Raw genomic sequence first — 24,786 nt, 5'->3', positions numbered from 1 at the left:
AATTTCCGCGAGGATGGCACTGGTATTTGTAACTGCCAAATGCTCCTAACCCAACTGACTTCAGGCGAAAAGCAGACGTAGGGTACACACAGAGACAAACTAACCCTAACCCATCCACACACAATCATACCACCACCTGTGAGAATTGAGCCCACTCCTATCCGCACATAAGTCAGTCGAGTGAACCACTACACCACGAGGCGGAATGTTTCTTAAGGTAATTATGGCAACAACAACAAAAATATATATATATATATATATATATATATATATATATATACATTAAAGTTCAGTTCTGCAATGTATACCCATCTATCAATATACAGCATATCCACTTGGTGACATTTAACCTTTCTCTCTGTGTGTTATGATATACACAAACACAGCTATAACCCATTGGTTTCAAAATAACATAAATAACAGCAAGTACAAAATGAATCAAAGACTGAGGGCTCACTTCCAAAATGACTCATCAGCCCAGAGGCATAAAAAGAGAAACTGAATTCCGCGCATGCCCTCTACTGTAGATTTCAAGAAACTACAGGAAACAATAAGTGTGATTAATGTAATTATAAGCCGGAAAAAAGAGCTGTGAGAGTCAATGCATTAATAACCCTACTATGTACCTACCGAATTCAAGTAGTCTAAAATTATTCCAAAAAGATGTAAAAAGAGAAACTACTTAGCTGCTCTCCATTAAGAGTGTTCTCATCAGCAATAATATTAAAGAAATATCAGTCTAAAAACAAAACAATGTACATACATATTGGCTTCCACATTAAAATTCTTCACAAGCTACCCTAATGAATGCATCTTATAGATGAGAGCAGACTGAATCATGTAGATCTTCACAAAAGCTCCATTTTATCCAGTTAGGATAGTAAAAACGACTGCAGAGATATCAGCAAATCCGTTCTGCCAACACTGGTGGACTTCCTTAAATATTATCGCAAAGATGACAAGTCCTTGTGTGGGATACAAATTAGCATATGTGCGAAAAGATGTGACCAAAACAGAGAGAGAGAGCAGAAACTACAAAAGATAGGACAAATGTGACTCATTATGTGATTCATTCAATCTGGAAAGTTGCCGGGTGATGAAAGCGAGGAAAAATAATAAACAGGGAATGAAGATCCACATTTTCAATAAAGTGCTCTTTGAATGCATATTATTTCATATATAAGTATGATTTTCTCACATATTAGCCGCATTCCCCTATAAGCCGTACAGTCATACCTCTATATGCAAATGAGTGACTCAAGATACGAAAAAGATCCAAGTTAAGAAATCCCTAAAAAGTAAATGCATTTCCTTATCCGTTATTTTATTTTGAATTCCCATTATTAAGCAATTAAAAACTACCAATGCAACTTGGCACATATTTTCACACACACACAGACACATAGGGCACACGTAAAAGTTTAAAATGTACTACAATGTGCACAGCTCAAGGCCCTGGTTGAACCAACCATCAATAATGCCGCAGAGGGAGATATTTCAGCGACGCACTGCATATTTTCATATGCTTTATTTATTTTAAGACATGAACTTTTGCTTGATGCAAAAGCAAGAATTTTCCATTAACCACACATCAACGTGCATCACACAATATTTGTCCAAATAATCCAAGCCACTATTTGAGGAAATACGCAATAAAGCACATTAGACTTGATTATACATTGAGATGTAAATAAGCAAACACCGAACCAAACGACTTCTGCATGGCTGTGCATTTCCACAAAGAGGAACACTAGGAAACATAAAGGAATGATGCAGTTTCATGCTTTAATTTTAACTCATTCACTATCATTGACGTTGATGGAGCTATTCTAAAAATGAACCTCTTTATTTAATCATATAGTAATTTTGCTATTAAACCCAAACTAAATAAAACACGTCAACAACAGTCCTGTTGTTAAAACACTTAATTCAAACCGGTGTTGTGTCATATTTTGCTACCTATCAGAAGTTGCTACTTTGCAGTTCTGTAATAATATTAAAATATTTGGCTTCAATTGTCAAGAAGCTCTCAAACACTGGTGATTGGAACAAAAGAACCATTCGAATATAGTTCCTTATGAACAGAAGAAAGAGGAAGTATTCACTTAGTAATGTTAGCACAATTAAATATTCGGAACTACAATGGGCGCAGAAATTGGACAGCAAAATTGACAAAAGAAACAATATCAGAAAAAGCTTTGGTAGCAAAATCTGATAAAGGAGCAACATTTCCTGGTGTGTATGCCAAATTGGAAACAAGAATAACGAGACTGACATGTTTGAACACAGCATTAATGTAACGTCAATGGTAACTCTTTAAGTGCCATTGACAGCTCTAGAAATCCTAGTCCAAAGGTCGAGGGCTGGAAACATGATTAGGGAAGTCTCAATTCAGATTTTTTTTATTTCTGAGGACATTTTTTGCCAAAGTGTTCCCTGGTGGTAACCTCTCAAGAAAAACTTTGTTTACAAATATTGAAACACGTAAACTACTAGAATGCAGCCAGTCTCAGGAACAAATCTGATCCTCATCGAAGCGGCAAAAACTTCCTTGTCGGGTGACCATACCGATAAAAAGTATTGAATCCGGACGTCACTAAACATGATCATCCAATGTCCGAAATCCCAATTCAAACTGATATAACAGGCGTTAATACCAGTGAATGAGTGAAGCATACTTTTTCCTTAATTTAGCACAGCTTTCTGTTTGCTTGCATGACTTCTTGCAGCGAGAAGGACATGAATGCAATCTGCTCAAGTTCGCTTTCCTTGCCACACTCCATAACGCACGAGAAGCGATCATTGTCACGGTTGTAGGCCAGGTCCGAATAGCCGCTGGGCCCGCCGAAGACGATCCTGGGCCTGTCCCAGCCTCTGGAGTGCAGCGGGGATCGGTTTAAGTACACGCCCATGTCCCGCCGGCTATGTGCGCTGGTTGGGTGCATGAAGAGGAGCCAGGTTTGAGTATCCGGCGAGACAAGGGACGCCTCACAGGCTTTGCTCTCGGGGTCCTCGCTGGGGAGGAATTCTGGTGCGGGGAAGCCGATGACGCTTCCTTGGCAGCCCCTAGGTTGCTCCACCAGCTCAGGTGCGGTGCGAGGTTTGTCAAAGCAGACGCCACTGTTTTCGCTGAGCGCCTCGCGCCTGTATCCTCCAAAATGGCGAGCGTTGCAGTAAAGGTGACTGCGCCCTTCGTGGTCAATGATCTCCGCCATTTCGCATTCGCACGACTTCTTGAGGAGCATTTTGCCCACCTGCCATGTCTTGCCCAAGTCTGCGCTGTAGATGGTCAACGCGCGAGGGTGAACGCTGAGCGGGATGGGGAACGAAAAGCAACGGTACGGAGTGTAATACGCGTAAGCGGGGATAATCAACCTCCCGTTCTCAAGTTGGACCCCGTGACCCGGCCCCACTGCGAACGTGGCCCACTTGCAGATAACTTGTTCTAAAACGCTATCCGTCAGGTCCTCGACCTCGCTCCAGTTGTGGCCGTCGTCACCACTGCTGATATAGCAAAGACGTGTCTTGTTCTTACCTGTGTGGATCTGCCATTGCTCTGATGTGTTACCCAGGATACAGACGAAGAAGAGAAACAAGGTGCTGGTGTTTTTCTCAAACACGGGGCAGGGGTTCATGCTGCGGTGATCGGGCAGGCATGCGCTTGACAGCTCCTCACTGGAAAGCCACTGAAAGGAGATGACTGGTTTTAAACTTGGCATGTTTTATTGGGGATTTTTGGGTCATAAGTGTGTGTGTGTATGTGTGTTTTTTCCTTGTGTGTGCTGTCTGAGTGATGTATACATCTCACCTCTTATGTCCCTCCTGGTTTCCCTTCCTCACATGGCCAGATGTTTGTAGTTTATAATTAATTAGTCATTGTACATGGATTTAAGGGAAGTGTTTAGTGACATTTTTTGTGGAAATATTACTGCATGTACCTGGTGTTTCTAATCGTTCATTGACTAAATAAAGTTTGTTAAAAAAAAACATTTTTTAGGGAGGAATTTATACTTTGGATGTCACACTAAACACAGAAGGATTCTCTGTCAGTATCAAGAAAGGTATTCTAGGATGTAGTGACATTTGAATAATTACCTGAACACTTCCATCATCACTCTGCACCCCTTTTCTCATCACCAGAAGTTTGGCATCACAGTCGCGAGAAGATGTCCTCTTCTCTGCAAAGGCGAGAAAGGTGCCACTGTGCCTCAGGTAGATGAGAGCAGGGATTCTATAGATAATGCCGTTTGGCTCCTTTTGGAATAAAGTTGTTTTCGGCAGATCTTCTCCACCGCCAGTCTTTGATGGCTTGTGCCCCATGATGTCCCAGTTTCTTTCTATATGGGGGTGGGGGCATGCAGCACGTTTATGACCAAGTCACAATATCTTGGCTATATTCACATCATCAAGCAGAGACTCGCAGGCAACAGTTCACATTCGCACACGTTGTGTCGCAACATAAATATTAGTCCTTACCTCTTCTTGTCACGGATCACATTTGTCAACCTTGATCTGATCGATGCACCATCTCATTTCATGAAGCGAAGCAAACAATCGCGGCGATCTTGACGTTTTCGCCAAGGGACGAAATTGAACACAAACGAAGAAGACATGGAGGGAGGATTACTTCCTACACACTTCCGCTTTCGAATGGGATATGAAGGTGAAATTTTACAATTTGTAAATTGACCAGCAGATGGTACTAAATGTCAAATTTAACATAACCAACTGCCTGTTTTTAAACAGATAGATGTTTTTTTTATGGGATTCTTTTGTGCAGGATGCAAAATTCAGTTTAAAACCCTCACCTCTTTGTAAACAAGTATGTGACAACATATTCAAACAGCTTCAGGACAATGTCACTTAATGTACAATTGCAAAGAATTTAAGGATGTTATGGTCCATAATATTATGAAAAACTTTAGAGAATTTGGAGAAAAAATATCTGCACGCCTTCCCTGAGCATGGAAGCACACATTAATTTAGAATTGAGTGTAGGTCAAGGGTTTAAATCCTCCAATGTGGTTTTTAAGTGTCTTTAAACATGCAAATGTTTGTCATCCAGGCAATTGACATTCCTAAAGACGGTAGTGAAAGTTCCGAGTGGCATCGGTTGGGACAGAGTTGTACAAAACCGCTTCTTTCCCAGCACAAAGAAAACGCAAGCTAAATCAAATCCTGATGTAGCACAGCAGACCATTGGTGAGGATTCGTGGCTATTTTTGTTGTGGCAAAATGTCTTCCAGGCCCCAAAATACTTTAGTTTGACAATGGCCCCATGGTGAAGAAGGAATGCCCATATATTCTTTTTAAAAGGACCTCAAACAGCTGTTCAAATGCCGAAGAACACACTGAAGAATCTTAATATTTACAGAGGCACCAAAAGCAAGACTTGATAGTATCCAGACGCCGTACAGACAAACATTGAAACAAGTTTTGGCCACTTTACAAACAAATCTTCTACACGCATGCTTTGAATTACAAGACGGAGATTTATGTTGAAAACAACATAGTATTTCTTTGCAAGTATTAAGAATTTGCCACCCAAACGAACTCCTAATGTTATAATTTTAAAGAGCAAGTAGTACTATTAAGTATGCATGGTTCTCTCAAGGGTATTTATATGGCAACATTTTTGACGCATGTAACATTTTCTATTTTTTTCTGAGCAGACAGTTTACTACGTCACATGCCTAAATGCCATAAGCTCAAAAATAATGTGTTTGAATGGCCTTCTGGTAAAAAAACAACTATAAGACACCTCATGACTCATTTTTTTTCCATGTTGAAGGACACCAGAAAGGAAGAATCAATATTCATTCATTATAGGTTATTCTGTTTCTCCCAAACCAAAGTAATCTAAGATTTTATAACTTCACAGAGAATTACACACATAAAGGCGCTCCTCATGACAAGTTAACTGTATCACTGAGGTTAGATGCCATGTTTTTTTTGCTGTAATTTACTGTTTGTGATTAGTAGAGAAGCATTACAACCTAACAGAGGGACATCTGGTCCACAGCAATTGAACTTTATGAACTTATGTGAAAATGATCTCCTAACAATGAAGATATAAAAGACAAATTGTCCTATCCGCTCATTGTTCATTGATTCCACATGACGTCTAAATGTTCCACTTAAAAACAATTCATACCATGCTTTTTGACATATGGTAACATTTTATTACTCTTTGACTTCATTTAATATGAAATTTATTTCCCACTTGACTATAGTGACATTGTTTTTAAATATCAACGCCATTATTATAAACAGAAAGGATCTTTAATATATCACAGCAATTTATGTGTTGAATGAAGATAAACATTTGAAGTGGGTTTTTAAGGAAAAATAATCAAGGTTATGTTACACCCTAATGATCCTAAATCAAACAAGTTGAAAGTATGATGACGATTTTTAAACAAAAACAAAAAAAATAAGAAATATTAATATCTAACATCAGCTCTGCTCATTATTAATTGTCAGGGGGATAAGATCGGAACTAGAACAACCACTGAAATGTAGTTGGCTTATCATTTTTCAAAAATGTGTTGGAAAACGTTCAAACTAAAAGGACTTGATGTGATAAATCATGTTCATGACATTTATGCTGTTATTGTCCATGATTCTGTGGCATGACTCACCCTCGGGAGTGAAAAATAACAAGGCCCTTAGCATATCTCTCAAGTATTTGTCATGAAGTATAAACACAGCCGAGTGCATGAAATAGTTAGTAAAAGCAAACACATCTGTAAACCTTAATTGGATTTTAATACACCAATGTGTCAACTGATGTTTATAATACTCCAGAAAAATAAGGAATGTTTTGCTAACATGCCAATATATAATCACACTATGTACCTGCTTCTATTGGTTTAGCACATAATAAAATAAAGGTATTAAAAGTATCATGTAACCAACAATTTAAAAAAAAAACATCTAAAATATGAGTTCATGAGAAGAATATGTTAGTGTGCGTGGACAAAAGAGTCCATGTGATAGGCAAGGAATAATTGATAAGAACAGGAATCTATGTTGATAGTTGATTGAAAGACCACTAGAAATATGATAACTAAAATGGTCAATTGTAATTACACCAAACTGAAAAAAAATGATTAAAAAAATACAATTATTGATTTAAAAGGGGGAAAATCAGGAAATGTATTATACATCTATACTCTTTATTTTAATTTTATCCTAAAATAGAAAGCCGGCACTCATTATTTACTTTCTCGGGCCGCACAAAATGATGCGGTGGGCCAGATTTGGCCCCCGGGCCACCACTTTGACACCTGTGTCCTACCGCTTCCATACATGTTGATAGAGTCTATTGCGAGGTATATCAACATAAAATATTGCTGAGCTTTGTCGGTGGCCTGTAAAAATGGTAGATCATGGAAAGTAAAGTAGATCTTGGAGGAAAAATGTTGGAGCAACCCTGCTTTTGATTATCAAAGTTAATTTTTCTTGGAGCCAGAGAGTGACTGTCTTTCCTGATGATATGCTACATTATAAATGTATTGAGGAATCATATGAGGCGGTGACCCCAATTTTCATGAGGGCTTTATGAGTTCTCACCCACTCTGTCCTGCTTTGGCAGCTTTGAGGAGTCAATGTAAACAGATGCCTTGATTTATATATCTAGTGACTGCCTCCAGCTGCTAGAACTCAAAGGCCAAGGAAGTAAACATCCAGAGGTCAAACAGTCAATACGACAAATCCCAGCTGATTTCGGGCACCAGGCGGAGTGAGAAAATGTGTCATTTGCAATAAATATGTATATATATTTTTGTTTAAAACATGAAAAAAATACTAGCTTGTAGTCACATTGTGGAATAACAAATAATTTCCATGCAGTTTGAGTATGCATTAATATTTCTACAAGTGTCCAGTCTAGTTCCAGTTAAAGTCAAGGCAAGCACCGACCTTCCACCTGCTTGGGATTGAGGAACGTCACCATCTCCCGAATACCATCTTCACAAATGGTTTGGGCTTGGTCCAATTTGCCCCGCCCTTCTTTGAATTTCCCCCACATCTCTGAAAAAAAAATCATGGATAAACTATGAGGATTTATAATAATGCAGCCAAATCTCTAGAAATATTGTGAAAGACACCTTCATCAACTGTTGTCAGTAATGTATAATTTTCCGGATGGTCCTGAATATCTTTCCTTTGCACATCTCCAATTTCCATCAATTGTAAAAAACCTGTATGAAACAAGTATTTTATCTCCCAAATGGAAACATTTTATAAAGTACAATTATGAGAGGTTCGTTACCATCTACCAGCTTCCACACTTGCAACTCCACCTCAGCAGTACTTGCTTTTTCTACAGCCATTATCCGAAGAGCGCCCGGGGAGTCGACATTTAAAGCTGATTCCACCTTATACACTAAAAGCTTGTTTTTACGGCCTGAGTGACATTGAGTCTGGTTACTGGCAACTTTATGTTCTAGAAGAAAAGACCATGTGATTTAGCCGTTACAGCTAAAGGAAAATATTAGAAGTTGTGCTTGGCTACCTGGACACGTCTTGCAGCATTTTCCCGGCAACTTGACTGGATGCTGGCAGGCATACTGACTTGGACAAGTGATGCGTTTGCAGTCCTGCAGGCCATCTCGACAGGAGCACACGATGCATTCCAAAACCTTCCCCAAAATCGGGTGCCAAATGTCTCCATGTGAGTATGTCTTGCCGTTGTATAAACATGCTGACGAGAGAGATGGAGGGGAAGATAGTATATGTAAATATCGTTTAGGAAAGTCGAGCTTCTTGTAACTAGATTAGTGGAAAGGGAATTCCCAATCAGGTGGTGTTATCATTACTTATGATAATATCCATGTCATATCTAATACAATGGGTGGTCTGCCCGAAGAGTGGTTAGTGCGGCGGCCTCACAGTTCTCAGGCCGCGGGTTCGATCCCAGGTCAGTCCTCCTGTGTGGAGTAATGTGTACTGTCTCTTTATTATAATATATATTAATATGTAGTCTCTTTATTATAATATATATTAATATGTAGTCTCTTTATTATCATATATATTAATATGTACTGTATTTCTATTATAATATATATTAATATGTCCTGTCTTTTTAAAATAATATATTAATATGAACTGTATTTTTATTAAATTAATCAATCCAACAAACAAATTTCCCCTGGCTATGAGTGTCGGTGTGAATGGTTGTAAGTCTTCTCGTACCTTGCGATTGGCTGGCCACCAATTTAGGGTGCACCAGCACCCCCCGCGAGCCTTATGCTGCATCCTCAAGTTGCAGAAAATGTGACTGATAGTTTGTTTCACCTAAACTACTACTGTACTTAATGGTTTATTGAACATTGGAGTTTTATTTTACTTGAAGAGATATGATTGAATATGATTTCTGAAAAATAATAATACACTATAAAAGCATATTTAATAATAAAATCTCTCAAGTTCATTTTGAGAAATACCCTGTAAGGGCTACACGAAAAATGGAATAGAATACAATTTTCTATCTTGATTCAGAAAGAGAGTGACTTTAGCAAGTCACATTTAGAAAAAAAACTTTTGCAGACCTTTAAGTTGCTTCCTCTGCATTAGAATTTTCACAGTAGTCTCTGAAGCCCCCCTGAGGTTAAGTTTATCCAGACTCAGGCGTCTGGTTGATGTCCGGATCCGTGAGGACTTTACCCTGTCCTGATCTCCAGAACACTGCTCCACTGAATGTCTCTTTTAGAACCACACACAAAGGATGCATACATGAGGAAAACTGTTAATATGCAATAAAGGAAATACACTAATATATGCATCTCAAAACATACAACTCCTCTGTTCAGCTGCTGGTTTCCATCCTCAGCTGGTGATGATCCAGTGGTGCTGGAGTCTACAGGAACAAAGTGTGGAGTTCAAATTGTATGTAAATACATAATATTAAAATGCCAGTGAATACAATGATTGAATTCATTAAATTGTCTTCTGAATCGGCTATCCTCTCTAGGCTCCCAAGGGGTGCTGGAGCCCATCCTAGCTAACTGTGGGCACCAAGCAGGGGACACATTGAATTGGTGGTCAGCCAATTGCAGGGGATTCAAGTTGTGGTAGTAAATCTGCCAATATTTTCTTTTCCAAATTGAGAAACATCATTGGAAGAGCTGGAAGAAGTTGGAATACCTTTACAACCCAAACAGCAGGTGTCTGTAAGTGTGACTGAGGAGGAGCAATTCAGTGGTTGGCATGTTTTGATGGCACAGAAGATGTTTCCATTCTGAAGGGGAAAAATGTCAGAAGTCAAGCTTTCTCATTCCCCTGCGTTTCAACACAGATAAATTGTCTATGCTTTATTCATTTTAAGGCAATAATGAATCTTTATCTTATCATTTACTCTGATTGTTGTGTCTTTCCTCACCTCTTTCATACAAAATTGGGACACTTTGACCAATTTTAAAGGGTTGGTAGTAGTGTTGTTGAAAGTGGAACGAATTAAAGAGTTTACATGTAAAGTATTACTCTACTTACAAAATTTTCAAGTGACGAAAAAAGTTCTGGAATCAATTAATTTCGTAAGTAGCGGTACAATTTTACTTTAAAACGAAGCTAGAGAACTTGCATATATGTTTAAAATAGAAGGGGTTGACTCACAGAACATGAGCACATGGCACACTGGTTGCTTGGCATGCCTGTTAGGTTATACTTGGTAAAAGTCTCTCCTGGTTGATACATGCTTCCATTATATCGGCACAACTTTGCTGGAGCTCTCAGACCTGCCGGGATCTTATGCTCATCTAAGAAAACAGAAAGACAGCACACAGTCCCCCAGAAAATAAATAAACACCAAACGACTATACTCAGAATTTGGAAGAAATACAATAGGTGCTCTTGCAGTGATTCCCTGTAGATGTTGTATGCCAATCATGTTGTGATACTTTCTTTAAAATAATATGTATATATTATAGAAAATAAAAAAAGCTTTTCCACTAGATGGCAGGCATTACTGATTTACCTGTGTGGTACCTGTTGCCATTAATACAAATTATGAATTGCTTTGATTTAAAAAAAGAGAAATATATTACATGAGTAACAAAAATTGTGGGATTCGCTATTTTTTTTAGTTGTGTGCATTGAGATTGTTCTGATATAAGGTTAAGAAAATTAACTTTTACCTGAGCATCTTGGACAACACTGCCGGGGGTCAGCTATTGGCTTTCTACACGGCAAAGGTGGACACTTAATTTTACTGCATTTGACGTAGCCTTTCTGAAGAAAAAAAACACTTCACATGTAATCAAACCGTACATTTGGTTTAAAATAATAATAAATAAAAAAAAAGAGTGATCAGTACCTCAGAGCAGGAGCAACGTATGCACAGAATGAGTCCAAAGGGCTCTAAAAAAGGATGCCAACTGTCTCCTGGCTTGAAAGTCTTGTCTTTAAAAGTGCACAACAGCCCCGAGCCAGAACCTCAAAAATGAAAGGGTGAGCACAAAATGACGAACAAAGAAATTGCAGGAGAAAAAAAAACAGATCATCTTTTTCCAGGCTTTTAAATGAATGTTCTTATTCCAAGACTTGGCTGAGATGCCTTACCTTTGCGGCCTCTCAGCTGGGCTCCTGCACACCACACGAACACCATAGATACCAAAATCGACTTCATTTTTTTCAACCCCTAACTTGCGCGTGATACGTTCCGAGAAGAACCTGTAAAAACACCAAGTACGTATGTTTCTACCAGAATCAAAGTGCAGAACAACGCAAGAGAACTTTTCTTTTAAATGTGGCGCCCCCTGTAAGATGTGGGGAAACATTACATTGGAAAAATACTAGTATAGTTATGGATGGAAAGGTGTAATTTAGTGTACTAAAAATGCAAACTTCCAGGCTACATTATGAATAAAATATACACATTTCAAAATGATTGAGGGGTTGTATTTTTGTGTGCGGGGGTGAAAACACACAATTGTCTTTCTCTTCTTTCTCTTTTTACTTTTAATATACATTTTTAAATACATCCAAAAACATTTTCCTTAAAACAATCTCCCATCCGCGGAAAAAAAGGACATCAAAATAACTCCATCTCAAATTATTGTATGCATTGATAAGATGTGGCAGTTGTTCGGACAAGAAAAAAAAGCATAAAACCTCAAATGTATACTTTTGACTTTCTAGAAATAGATATTATAAGTCGTTTAAAGTCTTATAAGGTGCTACCTTAGTAAAAACAGTAAATGGGGGGGATACTGAATTAAAACCGTAAAAAAAAAAAATTCAAGTACAACTTGAAACACTATCAATACAAATGCTAACAATGTGCATTAAAATACCGTACCCATCACTTCCGATAACATTTGACGTGTCCTATTTTTAAAACAAGTCTATTCCTATACTGGTAACGGCTGAATTATAACCAAGAGATTATTATCTGACACAATGATAAAAACTCAGAAATCCTGAGTACCTCCTGTACAATCACTTTCTCAGTATAGCCTTCACCTGCCATATATAAAGTCTCTGAAGTATACAATATTGCATTTCGAGACGCACGTTGCACATCCACATGGATGGCCCGCCAACAGAGCAACTCAAGAAGTGCTACCGCGAGCGCCCGTCTCGTTGTCTAACTTCTGTCGCTTTTTTGCACGGATTGCGTTCATGGCTTCCTCTATGGAGCGAGTGTCCCTCTTATTGGCCACCGGCACTGTTGGAGAAGGGAACAAGAAAGTGAGGAGTAGTCAAAGAGGCTTGCATTGCAAACACCTTGAACTTACCACATCCGTACGCCTGATTAGCTTCCAGTGTGTGTGCCGCGTCTTTGGCTGCTGATGTGCCAATCAAGTGGCTGTACTTGTCTCTATAATTGGAATTCGGGCACACCTCCGACTTGCTACTCTGTCGGGATGCTTCTTCTTCCACGGCTGCCTGCTCCTACATAAGCCAAGATATGTTTTGTTAACTATGGGAAAATTGATGTATGGTCTCAATAAAAGATTCAATGCCAGGCCTATAATCATACTTTTAGCCTGCGCCGCTGCTCCGCCAGGTGAGGATCCCACTCCTCTCCCTTACGATAAGCCTCCAGTTCCTCATCTGATGGCGCAAACTCCTACAAGTGAGACAAAAGAGAAGCTTGTGACGCTTCCTCACATTTTGCAGTTGCCGTTCGCTTAAAAGACTCGCAACCTTCTTGAACAACATGACGTAACGGCTCTCTTCATCTTCCCCAAAAGAAAAAGAAGTCAGGCCAGCCACTTCAGCGACATCGTGCCTGTGGACAGAACAAAAATGGTCAAGTATCGATACACATCTCTTGAAAATCTAGTTCATTTGTGTAATTGCCAACTCACAATATGCTTCTTTCAATCTTGCCCATGGGATTATATTTCCGCTTCTGTTGCGCACTGTCTTGAATGAACTCTGACACTTCTTTCTCCATCTAAGCAAGCCGAAAGTAGAATGCCATTAATTTGAATGAAAGTTAGCATTGACAAATGCCTATGTCAAGAGTTTACCTTTTTCCGGAATGCTGCTTTCTTCTTTTTCTCCTCTTCTTCCATCTTCTTGAGCCTCGCTGCTTGCTCTGCCAACATAATTCAAGTTCTGATCTCAATAACTCAAATGCTGATCATGACCTAGTTCATTTTGTCTGACCTTCTATTTCTCCATTCCCTATTGCTCTTAACAGCTGAAGAGAAATCTTTAAACTATAGGATTTCTTTACCTCTATAACCTCATCATTCATTCTGAAACATGTTCTGTCTTGCTGCAACTGACTTTAATTTGTAATCTGAACACCACTGCTGCCCTACTTTTTCTTTTTTTAGCGTTTGATCACCTCATCTGGGAAATGTTTCCATCACAAACAAACAGAGGATCGGATTCTGCAATGCACTTTACTACTGTATTCGTGTGTAACACAATTCTCTTCCACTCTTTGATTCACTCTTGCAACACAAACACACACAAATCAGGCAATCTTTTTCTATGTCATGGATGTGACGTCGAACGTTTTCAACGTGGAGACCAATCACAACTCTCCTAATGTGTCCCCAACCAACATTGGACAACCCCTTGGAGCTTGTTGTTGCTCGGATGTACTGTTCCGACCCGATGATACTTTTAATCTCCGGAATCTAATGATTAACAGACCATGGGCGTTGTTTTTGACTCGGGCAAAGACATTTTCCAACTGTGAAATGAATGGCTCAATCGATTTATGGCAACACTAGAAGTACCCTCGTTTACCCTTTGCTTTTTCCTCCTTTCTCGTGTATCAATATCACTTCATATAGTTAACAAATATGAACACAGATTGCATTGTTATAAAGGCAAATTTATTATTATACCTCGAGCCTTCCGTCGGCTTTCCTGGTCGCCGACAGTTGGAGGTTTTTCCATCGAGTTTAATATTGAACCTAGTAGATCAGCCATCTTGATATGAATGCGAGAACAGCGATTACGCATGCGCACCTCATTCCGTGTTCTTCGATGACTCAAAAAGCAGTATTTAAACACATGCCGCCCTCTACTGCACAAATTAAAGAGTGTACTATACTATATGTAGTAGTATTGATAATAACTATTATGAGCGAGAAATTGTCTATTCGTGACTAGTACGTTTCTTCATCGACTCATGATAAATTATCTAAATAATTGTTTTTTTTCATTTCAGTTCACTATGTTAATATAAAAAAAATATTAAAATACAAATCGCCTTGAAGCATATTTGCCCCGCAATATGATTATGACTATTTCATGGTGTGGTTCGTGCCTCCCAGGTCGATTATTCCTAAAATAAAATTATAGACGACAAAAAGAAATAGATGGTTCAAACATTTGACAAAATCACTAGAGGGCATGCTGTACGAGCACCTGCCCATCTGCATGTGTCCTGCCTTGTAGTGTAGTGTTATTGTCTGGATGACAATTCACCCTGCGTCATGGCAGCAGCATGTTTTGTACAGTTTGATTGTGGTTTCTCAGCATCAGCAATAACCCATTAACTACTGTTGCATTCAGATGTGGGCTGAGCTTTACGTGGATAGCAGTCAGCCCTGACCCAAAGCATAAGGTCTTTCAAATGTGACTTAAATCCTCTAATATTGACAATCCGGGGGGACATGCTCTTTAGGAGTAGTCCACTCCATCCTATGGTAGGAGTGCATGTAAGTACAAGACCATAGAATAGACCCTTTCTTCTTTAGATGGTGCATAATGTGTCGTGCCCAATACTGAAGAGGCCTCACTTCTCAGACAGCTTTCATTCAAAGACACTTTGTTATTGGGATTTGGACAGAGCCTATCCGACTCCACCCCTGTGATTGAAATACTTTATAAATGGAGCAGCTGCGTGTCCACAGCAGTCTGAAAGCTTATTGGTGCCCAAACATGAAGGGACCAGCCTTGCTTTTCCTTGTGCTTATTCTGATGTTTGCTGTTGGGCAGGGTAAGATTACCACTTTATCAGTCTTCTTCATGGTACCACTTAGAATCAACACAAAGTTATGTAAAATTGCCAGAAAAGTTTATATGGGTAAGAATTATAATATATGTACTTCACTTTGTTATCTTCAGGTACTGATCCCGAACCGCAGTACTGGACTTGTGATCATAGAGGACTCTGCAGACGGTTCTGCTATGCTCAAGAGTACATGATTGGTCATCATGGGTGCCCTCGGCGATACAGGTGGGAACACAACAATCACAATATGAATACTTGAGACCGTTACTATGATAAAAGTGGATGTATACAGAGTAGATATTTTATTATTATAAGAAATTTGTATTGGACTGAATCGCGTGTGTTTAAGGAGAAGAAAATCATTGTATAAAATAATTTGAAACCTGTTTATTTACCTTTAGGTGCTGTGCAACACGCTTTTAACAGCTAGCAGTTTTCTGCAAAAGCCTCCAGGAAGTCCCAGAGTGAGCTGTGCTGTTCTAAGGATTTTCAGCTTGGTTTCAGACTTTAGAAATTCAGTGGGATTTGATCATGTACACTTTTCCCATTTGACATGTTTGAAATGTCGTATGATACATTATGCAAATACCTTCTAAATTTTGGCATTACAAAAATAAAGGTGTACAAATACTACACAAAGACTTTGTTTTCTTTACCAGTACTATATTTAACTGGAATGATTGCTAATCAGTTAACCATTTCGTTTTCCCAAATGCAATACAGAAATGTTTGAATGTCAGAAATGCTTAAATATAAAATAAATACCTAAATAAAAAATCAAACACAAATAAATAAATGCATAAATAAAAATACAAATATATAAATACATAAATTAATTTAAAAATACAAATAAATAAATAGAAAATATAAATACATAAATAAAAAAACACAAATAAATACATAATTACAATGGCTATACAGTAATGTCGACATAATACCCCTAACAACGTTCAAAATAAGGAAACCAAAAATTTTTCTATTGTTCAAAAGGCTTAAATACTATTTCAAAATTTGAAGAGACTCTCAATCCATTATGAATGGGAGGGTTGGCAGCAATCAAAACATGCTCATTCAATGTCAGGCGCTCCAGCTAAAATGCATTTGATGTTGATCGCTTTCAATTGTAGTGAATGAGTTAATTCATGTGCCGTTATTGACGAAGTTAGATGCCCATTTTTTTAGGAGAGGGATTAAATGGATTTGGCTGGCAACTAACGATATCAGGATGATGGCGGGGTCAGCAGACTATGGCTACTATTTGTAAACACGAGCCTCTCATTGTCATCTGGGATGAAGTTTTGTCGCATTCGGGAAGCGCAACGTGACGCACAGTCAAAACAGCAGACTCCACCAGACTTGTTTACATCAGAGCAAATCATCATTCCATGTTGTCCACCAGCGAGGTTACACAAAAGTTGACTTATGAGTAACCGTGGAAACAACAGGAATGGTATCTCACCCCAAATTGTTTAAATTTCCTGCTCATCACTTGAGCTTGTGCGGGAATATTGCCAGTTGAGATGAAGATGAAAAGATAGATTAAAAATACTAAAAAGTTGTTAGAAGAGTTATAGTTTTAATTGGCATCATGTCATCTCAATCATGAAAAAAAACTTAAATAAATGTTTCCCATTACAGCTTTAAAGGCTATTATGTATTAAAATATGTGCCACTTATGTTATGTTTACTGCTGTAAATAGAATGTCTGATTCTTCACAGGCAGTAAACTGCATTACTTTGTATAAAAACAAATAACATAGCACTACACCTCAAAGGGAATGCAATGTTTTTTTTACTGTTTGTTTTGCATTTTGTGCAACACATCATGGCGGACATGTGACATCTTGGAAGTTAAAATATGCCAGGAGAAGAGTAAGGTGCAATCACGAAAAACATTACAGCAAATCAGCAGATATTATTAGTAAAGATGAACATAGTATTTTATGTGCTCTGTAGAAGAAATGAAATTGAGAGCATGATATTACAGCCAAAGGCTAATAAATGCCTAATAATCCGATTGTCTTAGCTTAGGAGAAATATTATTTGGTTCGGCCATTCATTTCATATGTGACTTGCATTTTGCGAGTCATGACTGCAAATAAAAGGATCTCATATAAGTGTGCTAAAATTTAGGGGAGGAAAAATAATAAAGTCCACACTATGATGGATAAAGCCAAAAATAAAAGAGTGCTTTGACACCAAACGCTCCTTGCAATCACTTTATAAAATAAAAAAAGAATGCTGATGAATTATTTCCTCAATGTGCCTTCTCTGGAGAACTGAGAAAACAAATGTTAATTACATATTCATCAGATGGATTAGTGATCCTGTTTAGCAATGTAAAATGATGAAAAACATTTGGAAAAAAAAACCCTTTGACTCACAAACTGGAACCAAAGGCAGCTGAACACGTACGTATTAACAAACTCGAGGAAAAGCCAAAAGTAAAATAACATATGTACATTGATCACTTACTAAAACAGAAATGCACACATCATTTATCTCTTTAGGATAAATGTGCCCTGTTGCAGTGAATGAAAGATAAGCAGTGCTCATGCACAGCAATACATGTACAATCATCACTAGCTGTCAGTAAATGACAATTGTTAGTATGAAAGAGCTGACCTAAAACCGTCAAAATTCAAGTGCAAAAGACCCCCTAAACATTTGGCGACAATTTTAACAGCAGATAAAAGGACACACATTTCTTCAAAAAAAAGGCATGGTACACACACTCTTTTTTTCAGCCATCAGTTTAGCTTGTATTTATTTATATTTATGTATTTTTAATTATGGCAACTGAAATGTGCCTCCAAAAAATGAGATGGGAGTGTCACGACCAGCCAATGCTCCCCGGAAAATATCTCCTGACTTTTATCTTGCATTGATGTTTAATGCATTCGTGTCATTTAACTCTCGCCAAAAAAAATGGAACATCAAGGCTGTGATATGGCAGTAATCAACTTAATTTAAGGCTGATGAACTAAAAACAGAAGTCCAAGTACAACAGGGTATTTTATTCAACGAAACAGCTCAAAGGGGTCTATTTAAGCCACGAATGGCGAGAATAATCAGTGGAGAGAGGATGGCTTTGGAATGAGTCATTAGCTCAAAATGGGTCACACTGAGCTCATGGAGGCAAGTAAAACAGCTTTTCAAATGGTCATTACAGAAAAATTCTACATGAGCACCCAGACCAGCTGTATGTGTCAGTGGTGGCACACAACATTGTATTATTATAAAATTAAAAGATATACAGTCTAACTTGTCCAAACGCACAACACCACCATGCGTTACACATTATTTGCAAACAGAAAAGTTTTAGCTAAGTGCGACTTCCTCTGCGACTGAAGAGTCTATTCAGCTTCATGAAAATATATCCTGCTTCCGGTCCCCTTGTTAATGAATAGTTCATGTAAAGAGTCTGAACAGCGGATGGAACCGTCCAACAACTGGTTACTCACATTCAGGATGGAGGAAGTGGTTATTTGCGAAACAAGTAGATTGGCCTCTGAAAACCTGAAAGGAGATGATGATCAAGATATCGAACCGCACATCATCTATTCTGATGTGAATATTTCGTTATGAAATTTTTTACCTCTTGTTAAACTTTTGGGTGTTCCAAGGAACTCGCAACTGCTGAAGCCCACTTCATTAGTGAGATATGATGAAAAGTGATCTGGCTTGAGGCGAATACTGTGAAAATTTCGGTTGATGTTGTCCTAGATGGTAAAAGAGAACATAGTTATTTTAATCAGACTGAATAATAACTGTCTGAAATGAAGTCCAGGGCTTTTACCGTCAGCTTCTTTCTCTTGACGTAAGATTGCCAAGGCTGTGGCTCCAGGATGAAGAGGCCTCCGGGATGAAGATGTCGGTAGACTCTCTTAAAGAGCCGCTTGAGGCCGCTGTCCCCCCAATTCAAGTGAACCCATTTGGTGACACTCAGACAGAGGATCACGTCGTACTCGGGCCGCTGAGTCACGAGCAGGTTGTCGTTCTGCAGCACGTAATTGGCCTGTGGAGCAGAAAAAACCTATTTGACAACCTGCTTCACTATACTTGACTTGAATAAGGACTAACTTTACAGTGGTTCCAGAGGAGGGTGCTATCTTACCTTAATGAAGGACACATTGGCAGGGAACTGCCCTGATTTTGTGTTGGATGATTCAGTCAGAGGAGGTGCAGCAATGGGCCCTCTTGAGATTTGCAAAGACACAGGGAAAGAGCAGCTCCTGGTTTGACTGCAACCTTCTACTTCTGTTTTTTCCCTTTTGCCATCTCGCCCCCGAGTTCTGTCCTCATCAATGCCCTTGGGGTTGTTTATTGCCTCTGGGTGGCCCCTTTCCTCTTTCAGCGTGTTGCCGTTTTCCCTGCTCTCCGTGTGCATCTCCTCCGACGTCGCCCGCCGGGCCTCTTGCGTCTGAATCTCTGATAGGTAATGCCTGATGTTCTTGCGGGCAGCGTGCACAAGCCCGTTGTCAATGTCCAGACCCAATATGCGGGCGGGTCGCAGCATTTTTGCAATGTAGAGCGTGAGGTGGCCCGAGTTGCAACCTAAATCGAGCACTTGTTTACCTTCAAACCAATCTGGACGAAGCACATGTATCCGCGGATCTTCACTTGCACTAGGGTTCCGGTAACCATAATATTTGTTGTAATTTCCATACTGAAACTTCTTTTTCTGTTGATGCCTAGCCCGGTTATGGAGGTGCTCGTGCTGTCGACCTCCCGGAGTGGGTTTGGAGTCGCCCCTGGGTGTGTGGAAGGAATTTTTAGAGCTCTTCAATCTATGATTTTGCTCACCAGCTGTGGATTTTGGTACAGGGGTAGACTGTTTCACAGGGGGGTCCATTTTGCCAGAGTTGCGCCTCCGTTTGCGCCTACCTATGTGCTGATTGAGTCCTCCAGAAACAGAATCCTCCAGTGAAATGGACGGCACTTCATCTTTGAAACTAGATGAGTCGTCTGCATCCTGATGATGTGAATCCCCCTCCCCAGCGCTGACTTTGCCTGATACTTTGGAGACTTCCAGATTAGAATGCGTCACCAAAGCAGGAAAAGACAAAGAGTCTCCGGTTTTAACCTCATTTCTCCCCGAGTCAGAATGGTTTAAATGGGCTGAAATGTTACTACCGTGATGTCTGTTGCGATGTCGTCTCCTTCCACCACTTTTGAAGGGGGACACAAGAAAGTTGCTATCAGTTATGCAGCTGTTCAGATTAAGGGGATCTGTGATGTCCCTGGGGATTAGGATCTCAACCGGGTCTCGACTCTTTGCCGGCAACGGAGACGATTTTGGCGTCTCTGCGTTCAGCGCCCTGTTGACCTCCTCATCCTGCAGACTGTTGAGATTTAGCGGGTCAAAAATGTTCCCACCCAAGAGGAAATTAGTGGGCAAGACGGAATCAGTTTCTGAGTTGGCCCGTCGTCTCCTTTTACCGGAGGTGGGATGCTTGAAACCAAAGTTTGATGTGTTGCGGCGCTTCGCCACTCTCATTTGTTGATGCTGTTTGGCGTGATGGAAGCTGTTCCTGCGGTTGATGCTCATCTCTTGCCCTTTGGATCTTGAGTCCGCATCTTGCGTGTGGCTTAGAATGTCCACGGTGCTGTGTTTTGGGGAGGCAGTAGCGCCGAGGAGAGGGCAGGAAGTGGATAAGTCTGAGGTGGCCTCAACAACAGATTCCATAAGAATTGATGCGCCACTGCAGCTTCCGGAACATTCTGAAGGACGTAGAGACAAGCCTGCGCTAGCCCGTGGGCTAGCTGTTTTCATGGTGTCGTCATCAACAGACATTCTGGTGTATTGCCAACGTCAAAGTGGACATGGAAACGTGTATTCTCTCTCTCTCTCTGGAATTTGGAGAAGGAATCTGTGAGATAAACAGTACATCAATGCATCAATTAATCAACAACTGTACTCATCTATTATCTTTGAAAGACAAAAGTATACACTTGATTGTTATACTCATGTAAAGATTTAATTGAATTGAACACTTTATACGTACCATCCTTAGAATTTTTGCCTGTCATTTGTAAATATGAGTCTCCTCTGTTGTCCCCATTAAAGCAGGCTAATTATCTTTAAGCCTAATCAAATTTTAAACATCTTATACATCAATTTTTATTTTGGAAAACAAGGATCAACATATTTTTTTTTTGCCATATAGCATCAAGGGAATGATCAGATTAGTGTATGTCTGTGCAATTCCTGCCCTGCTCATTTCAAAACAATGTCATGCTTTTGAGTAAACAGATGGGAAAAAAACAATATTATCATGCTCTTTCAAAATCTAACATGATGCTAACTTGTTTTTCATACTTACTTAAATGTTTTGACTATCAGATTGGAAAAGTGACATTTCAGAGCAGGCTGGGGTTAATGATGTGAAAAGTTCGAGCCACAGTACTGGACAGTTATCCTTTTAGCATGCTAACTCTTAGCATCCGGGCCAACGTCGAATATACGTTCACTTCATTACATATCCGACGATCACAAAAAGTCCTCACTTGGCTTTACCGCTCTGCGAAACTCCCCCAAAACACACTTAACTCCAATTATGCTGTGCTAATAAAGACATGATCAGCCTTTCGACCACAGTCCACACTGTGGACACCATACAAATAATGGACTCACCTCGCAGTTCTCCCCGCCTCCAACCGGACTGTCACTGTGTGAGCTAACGTTAGCAAACAGCTAACTAGCACACAAGTGGAGCCACATCAATGCTAACGCGCTGCTAATAACGAATATTATTAGTAATAATTACGGTAGACACCGGTATGGTGGACTGAGTAAGTCTGAGTGGGGACTAAGATGCACGCCACGAGATCCTGTCCAAGTCCTCGGCCAACTCTCGATGTTAGTGTCGAGAAGATTGGCGAATAAATGATTGTGGCGTTAGTGGACACGGCATGGCGGCGCATCCGGGCTTGCGGGATGTAGCTTGAAGCTAACAGCGGGGGGCGGAGATGAGTTAGGCGAGGATGGATGGCGAGAGGCCGGCCTGATGTGGGACAACCAGCAGCCTCCTCGATCCAATATACGGGCGATATTAGTATTGTCCCACATTATATACAAGATACGTTTAAAACCCCTGGTGTGTTTATTGCGTTTTTAAATGCTGCTGTTATCTATTAAACTCGGTTGTTATAAAACACATACTTAGAAGAAGTGACATTTAGATGTCATCTGATTCTCTTAACCACTTTATTCTCAGAATTCTCTCTGTGCTTCCTTAACTCATTGACGGCTATGAACGTCCAATACATTTGAACTGGGAGGAATGTCAGCAATTCATTCGTTTCCAGCTTGCCTACTGCTAGAGACAACACATTTAAATTCACAGCAGAGGGATGACAAGAGCCACTTGACCTCCATCACCGTCAATGGCACTGAAAGAGTTAATGTGGCTAACCGAAAATCCACAAAGAACGATTCTACAGTACATATAAATGTCAGTAGAGGGAGACATCATGATGGTTAAGCAGTTTAAACCCACCCGCTTGCCATACTCAGATTCTTATCTCATCCCATTTTATGAAACGCTTTATCCTCATTAGGGTCGCGGGGGTGCTGGAGCCTATCCCAGCTGAATCCGGGCCAGAGACGGACAACCATTCACGACCACACTATCTAGGGGCAATTTAGTGTCCAATCGACCTACCATGCATGTTTCATAGAATGTAGGTGGAAACCGAAGTACCCAGAGAAAACCCACACAGGCCCGGGGAGAACATGCAAACTCCACATAGGTAGACTGACTTAGATTTGAACCAATGACCGCAAAGGTGTGAGGCTGACCGCCGGACCGCCATCCACTATTTCTATTTACACTGTTATTTGTTTTAAATGGAATTGGAAATGACATTTGTGTATCACACACACACTTTTAAAACATGTTCATTTATACCAATACAAGTAAGAGCTGTATAGTAGTGATAAGAAGCTGTAGATTGGAAGAAAAAAGAAATCAGCAGTTAATGTGTTCTGCCCTTGATCTGACAGCTTGTTCTTAATTGGGTTTCAAATGGAAGCTGCCGTTTGGTAAATGCGCCACCCCCCTCTAATCTTATCCTGGAGGGTAGAGGCAAGAGAGAGGATACCTGTTCCCCCACTTGGGTCAGTCCCTTTTCTCATGGAAATAGGGGTGCAACCCTCTATTTCGGGTACCATCTGCCCTTCCCCAGAGTTTGGGCCTCAAGCACTCCAGACATGCTCTATTGTTTGGGTGTGTCCAAGCATAAAGTGTAAGTACACACCGCCTCTGTGGCCCAAAAAGGCGCTTTACATCAAGAGCACGGGCCTGCTGTTCATTAGTGTACATCTGACAGAAAAGGGGCGCGAGGCTTCAAGTGTGCCCTCTTCCATAAAATCAGGGAGTGTGTTTTCTTTTTGCCATTCAGAGTAACTGTCGATTTGACAGGCCAAATGCTTTTATTTTCTGACCACGTGTGATGCTCGTAACATTTTAATTTTCCGACTAGTAATATGAACAAAAAATGTATTTCTTGGCTAATTTATATGTAAAAATTGGCAGAATGTTATCATTGGGGAAGATAAAAAATGCGATTCCAATGAAAAGATAACCTCAAAATAAATTACTTTTTTTTAGATGATTCCACCAGCAAAGGAATTGGTATACATAATCTTCACTCAAATGCCTATTACACTTTCTACATTTGAATTAAATAGTGTCTCAAATGACTATTTAAGGAAATACAGTAAATTTGGTTTTGAGCTTCTTGAAATGTATTTTGAGGACACTAATTCTCAAAGGTATTTGCACATCAAAAGTTGGCATTTATCTTGTAAAATTCCATGCACATATTTGGACTGCTCATTGAATCATAATTTGACCTTTGTACTGGAGTTGTCTGCCCCTTCTCATTTTCCAACCTCCACACTGCCGGCTGCATTGAGATTAGTTATTGAACAGGTCAAGCAAAGGGAAACAAGGCCGCCTCAGAGACATAACACACAATAAACCAGCTGTCAGAAGGAGGGGCTTGCCCAGACCGCGGTTGACATGGCTTGGGTGTTGTGTTGCCCTCAGAAATGAGATAGGTGATCCTATGCAAATTTGAACTTGCCAGATGAATATTGGTTCCATTGGGGAAGGAGCGAGAAAAAAAAATAACATTTTGCTTTATGGGTGAGCATTTCTGTTTGATGAGCTCACCTATCCTTCCGCTGATGCCTCTCAATGACTAATAATGTGCGCTTGCGTATATGTATTCATAAACAATAAAAGCTTCTTTCAAAGCACTCTGTCTCCAGGTTGCATGTGGTGCTCTGTACAAAAGGTCATCTCAGCCTTGATGTCCTTTTGTGGTAAAAAAAAAGAGAGAGAAAG

At 39.8% G+C, this 24,786-nt stretch overlaps 5 protein-coding genes across 7 annotated transcripts in view; 1 reads left to right on the top strand and 4 right to left on the bottom strand.

Annotated features, from left to right (window-relative positions):
* LOC144212607 (transmembrane protein 47-like) overlaps positions 1 to 24,786 on the top strand; it is a 111,119-nt gene that overhangs the window by 38,009 nt on the left and 48,324 nt on the right. The window lies entirely within an intron of this gene.
* Positions 1,514 to 4,639, bottom strand: LOC144212606 (sialidase-3-like). The gene is made up of 3 exons (XM_077740616.1): positions 4,477 to 4,639; positions 4,096 to 4,337; positions 1,514 to 3,686 (listed from the first exon to the last, which is right to left on the bottom strand). Exons 2-3 carry the CDS (start codon positions 4,318 to 4,320, stop codon positions 2,691 to 2,693), a joined length of 1,221 nt encoding a protein of 406 aa, XP_077596742.1. The 5' UTR covers positions 4,321 to 4,337; positions 4,477 to 4,639; the 3' UTR covers positions 1,514 to 2,690.
* Positions 7,082 to 11,681, bottom strand: chrdl2 (chordin-like 2). The gene is made up of 11 exons (XM_077740837.1): positions 11,563 to 11,681; positions 11,318 to 11,436; positions 11,139 to 11,232; positions 10,618 to 10,760; positions 10,150 to 10,243; positions 9,801 to 9,862; positions 9,555 to 9,708; positions 8,519 to 8,707; positions 8,276 to 8,449; positions 8,112 to 8,204; positions 7,082 to 8,034 (listed from the first exon to the last, which is right to left on the bottom strand). The coding sequence occupies exons 1-11, from the start codon at positions 11,627 to 11,629 to the stop codon at positions 7,907 to 7,909; spliced, it is 1,317 nt and encodes a 438-aa protein (XP_077596963.1). The 5' UTR covers positions 11,630 to 11,681; the 3' UTR covers positions 7,082 to 7,906.
* Positions 11,891 to 14,441, bottom strand: spag7 (sperm associated antigen 7). The gene is made up of 7 exons (XM_077740694.1): positions 14,316 to 14,441; positions 13,482 to 13,549; positions 13,317 to 13,405; positions 13,153 to 13,237; positions 12,986 to 13,075; positions 12,741 to 12,897; positions 11,891 to 12,670 (listed from the first exon to the last, which is right to left on the bottom strand). Exons 1-7 carry the CDS (start codon positions 14,431 to 14,433, stop codon positions 12,555 to 12,557), a joined length of 723 nt encoding a protein of 240 aa, XP_077596820.1. The 5' UTR covers positions 14,434 to 14,441; the 3' UTR covers positions 11,891 to 12,554.
* mepcea (methylphosphate capping enzyme a) lies at positions 17,636 to 22,457 on the bottom strand. 3 transcript variants are annotated; one of them, XM_077741014.1, is made up of 5 exons: positions 22,068 to 22,457; positions 19,548 to 21,303; positions 19,230 to 19,448; positions 19,029 to 19,152; positions 17,636 to 18,949 (listed from the first exon to the last, which is right to left on the bottom strand). In XM_077741014.1, the coding sequence occupies exons 2-5, from the start codon at positions 21,225 to 21,227 to the stop codon at positions 18,915 to 18,917; spliced, it is 2,058 nt and encodes a 685-aa protein (XP_077597140.1). In that variant the 5' UTR covers positions 21,228 to 21,303; positions 22,068 to 22,457; the 3' UTR covers positions 17,636 to 18,914. The 3 variants fall into 3 exon arrangements, with proteins under 3 accessions (XP_077597140.1, XP_077597142.1, XP_077597141.1); XM_077741016.1 differs by having other exon boundaries at positions 19,548 to 21,281; XM_077741015.1 differs by lacking the exon at positions 22,068 to 22,457 and adding an exon at positions 21,757 to 22,054.

This window comes from Stigmatopora nigra, chromosome 19, assembly GCF_051989575.1.
Source record: "Stigmatopora nigra isolate UIUO_SnigA chromosome 19, RoL_Snig_1.1, whole genome shotgun sequence".
NCBI lineage: Eukaryota > Metazoa > Chordata > Actinopteri > Syngnathiformes > Syngnathidae > Stigmatopora > Stigmatopora nigra.
This window is presented reverse-complemented; position numbering and strand designations above follow the sequence as displayed.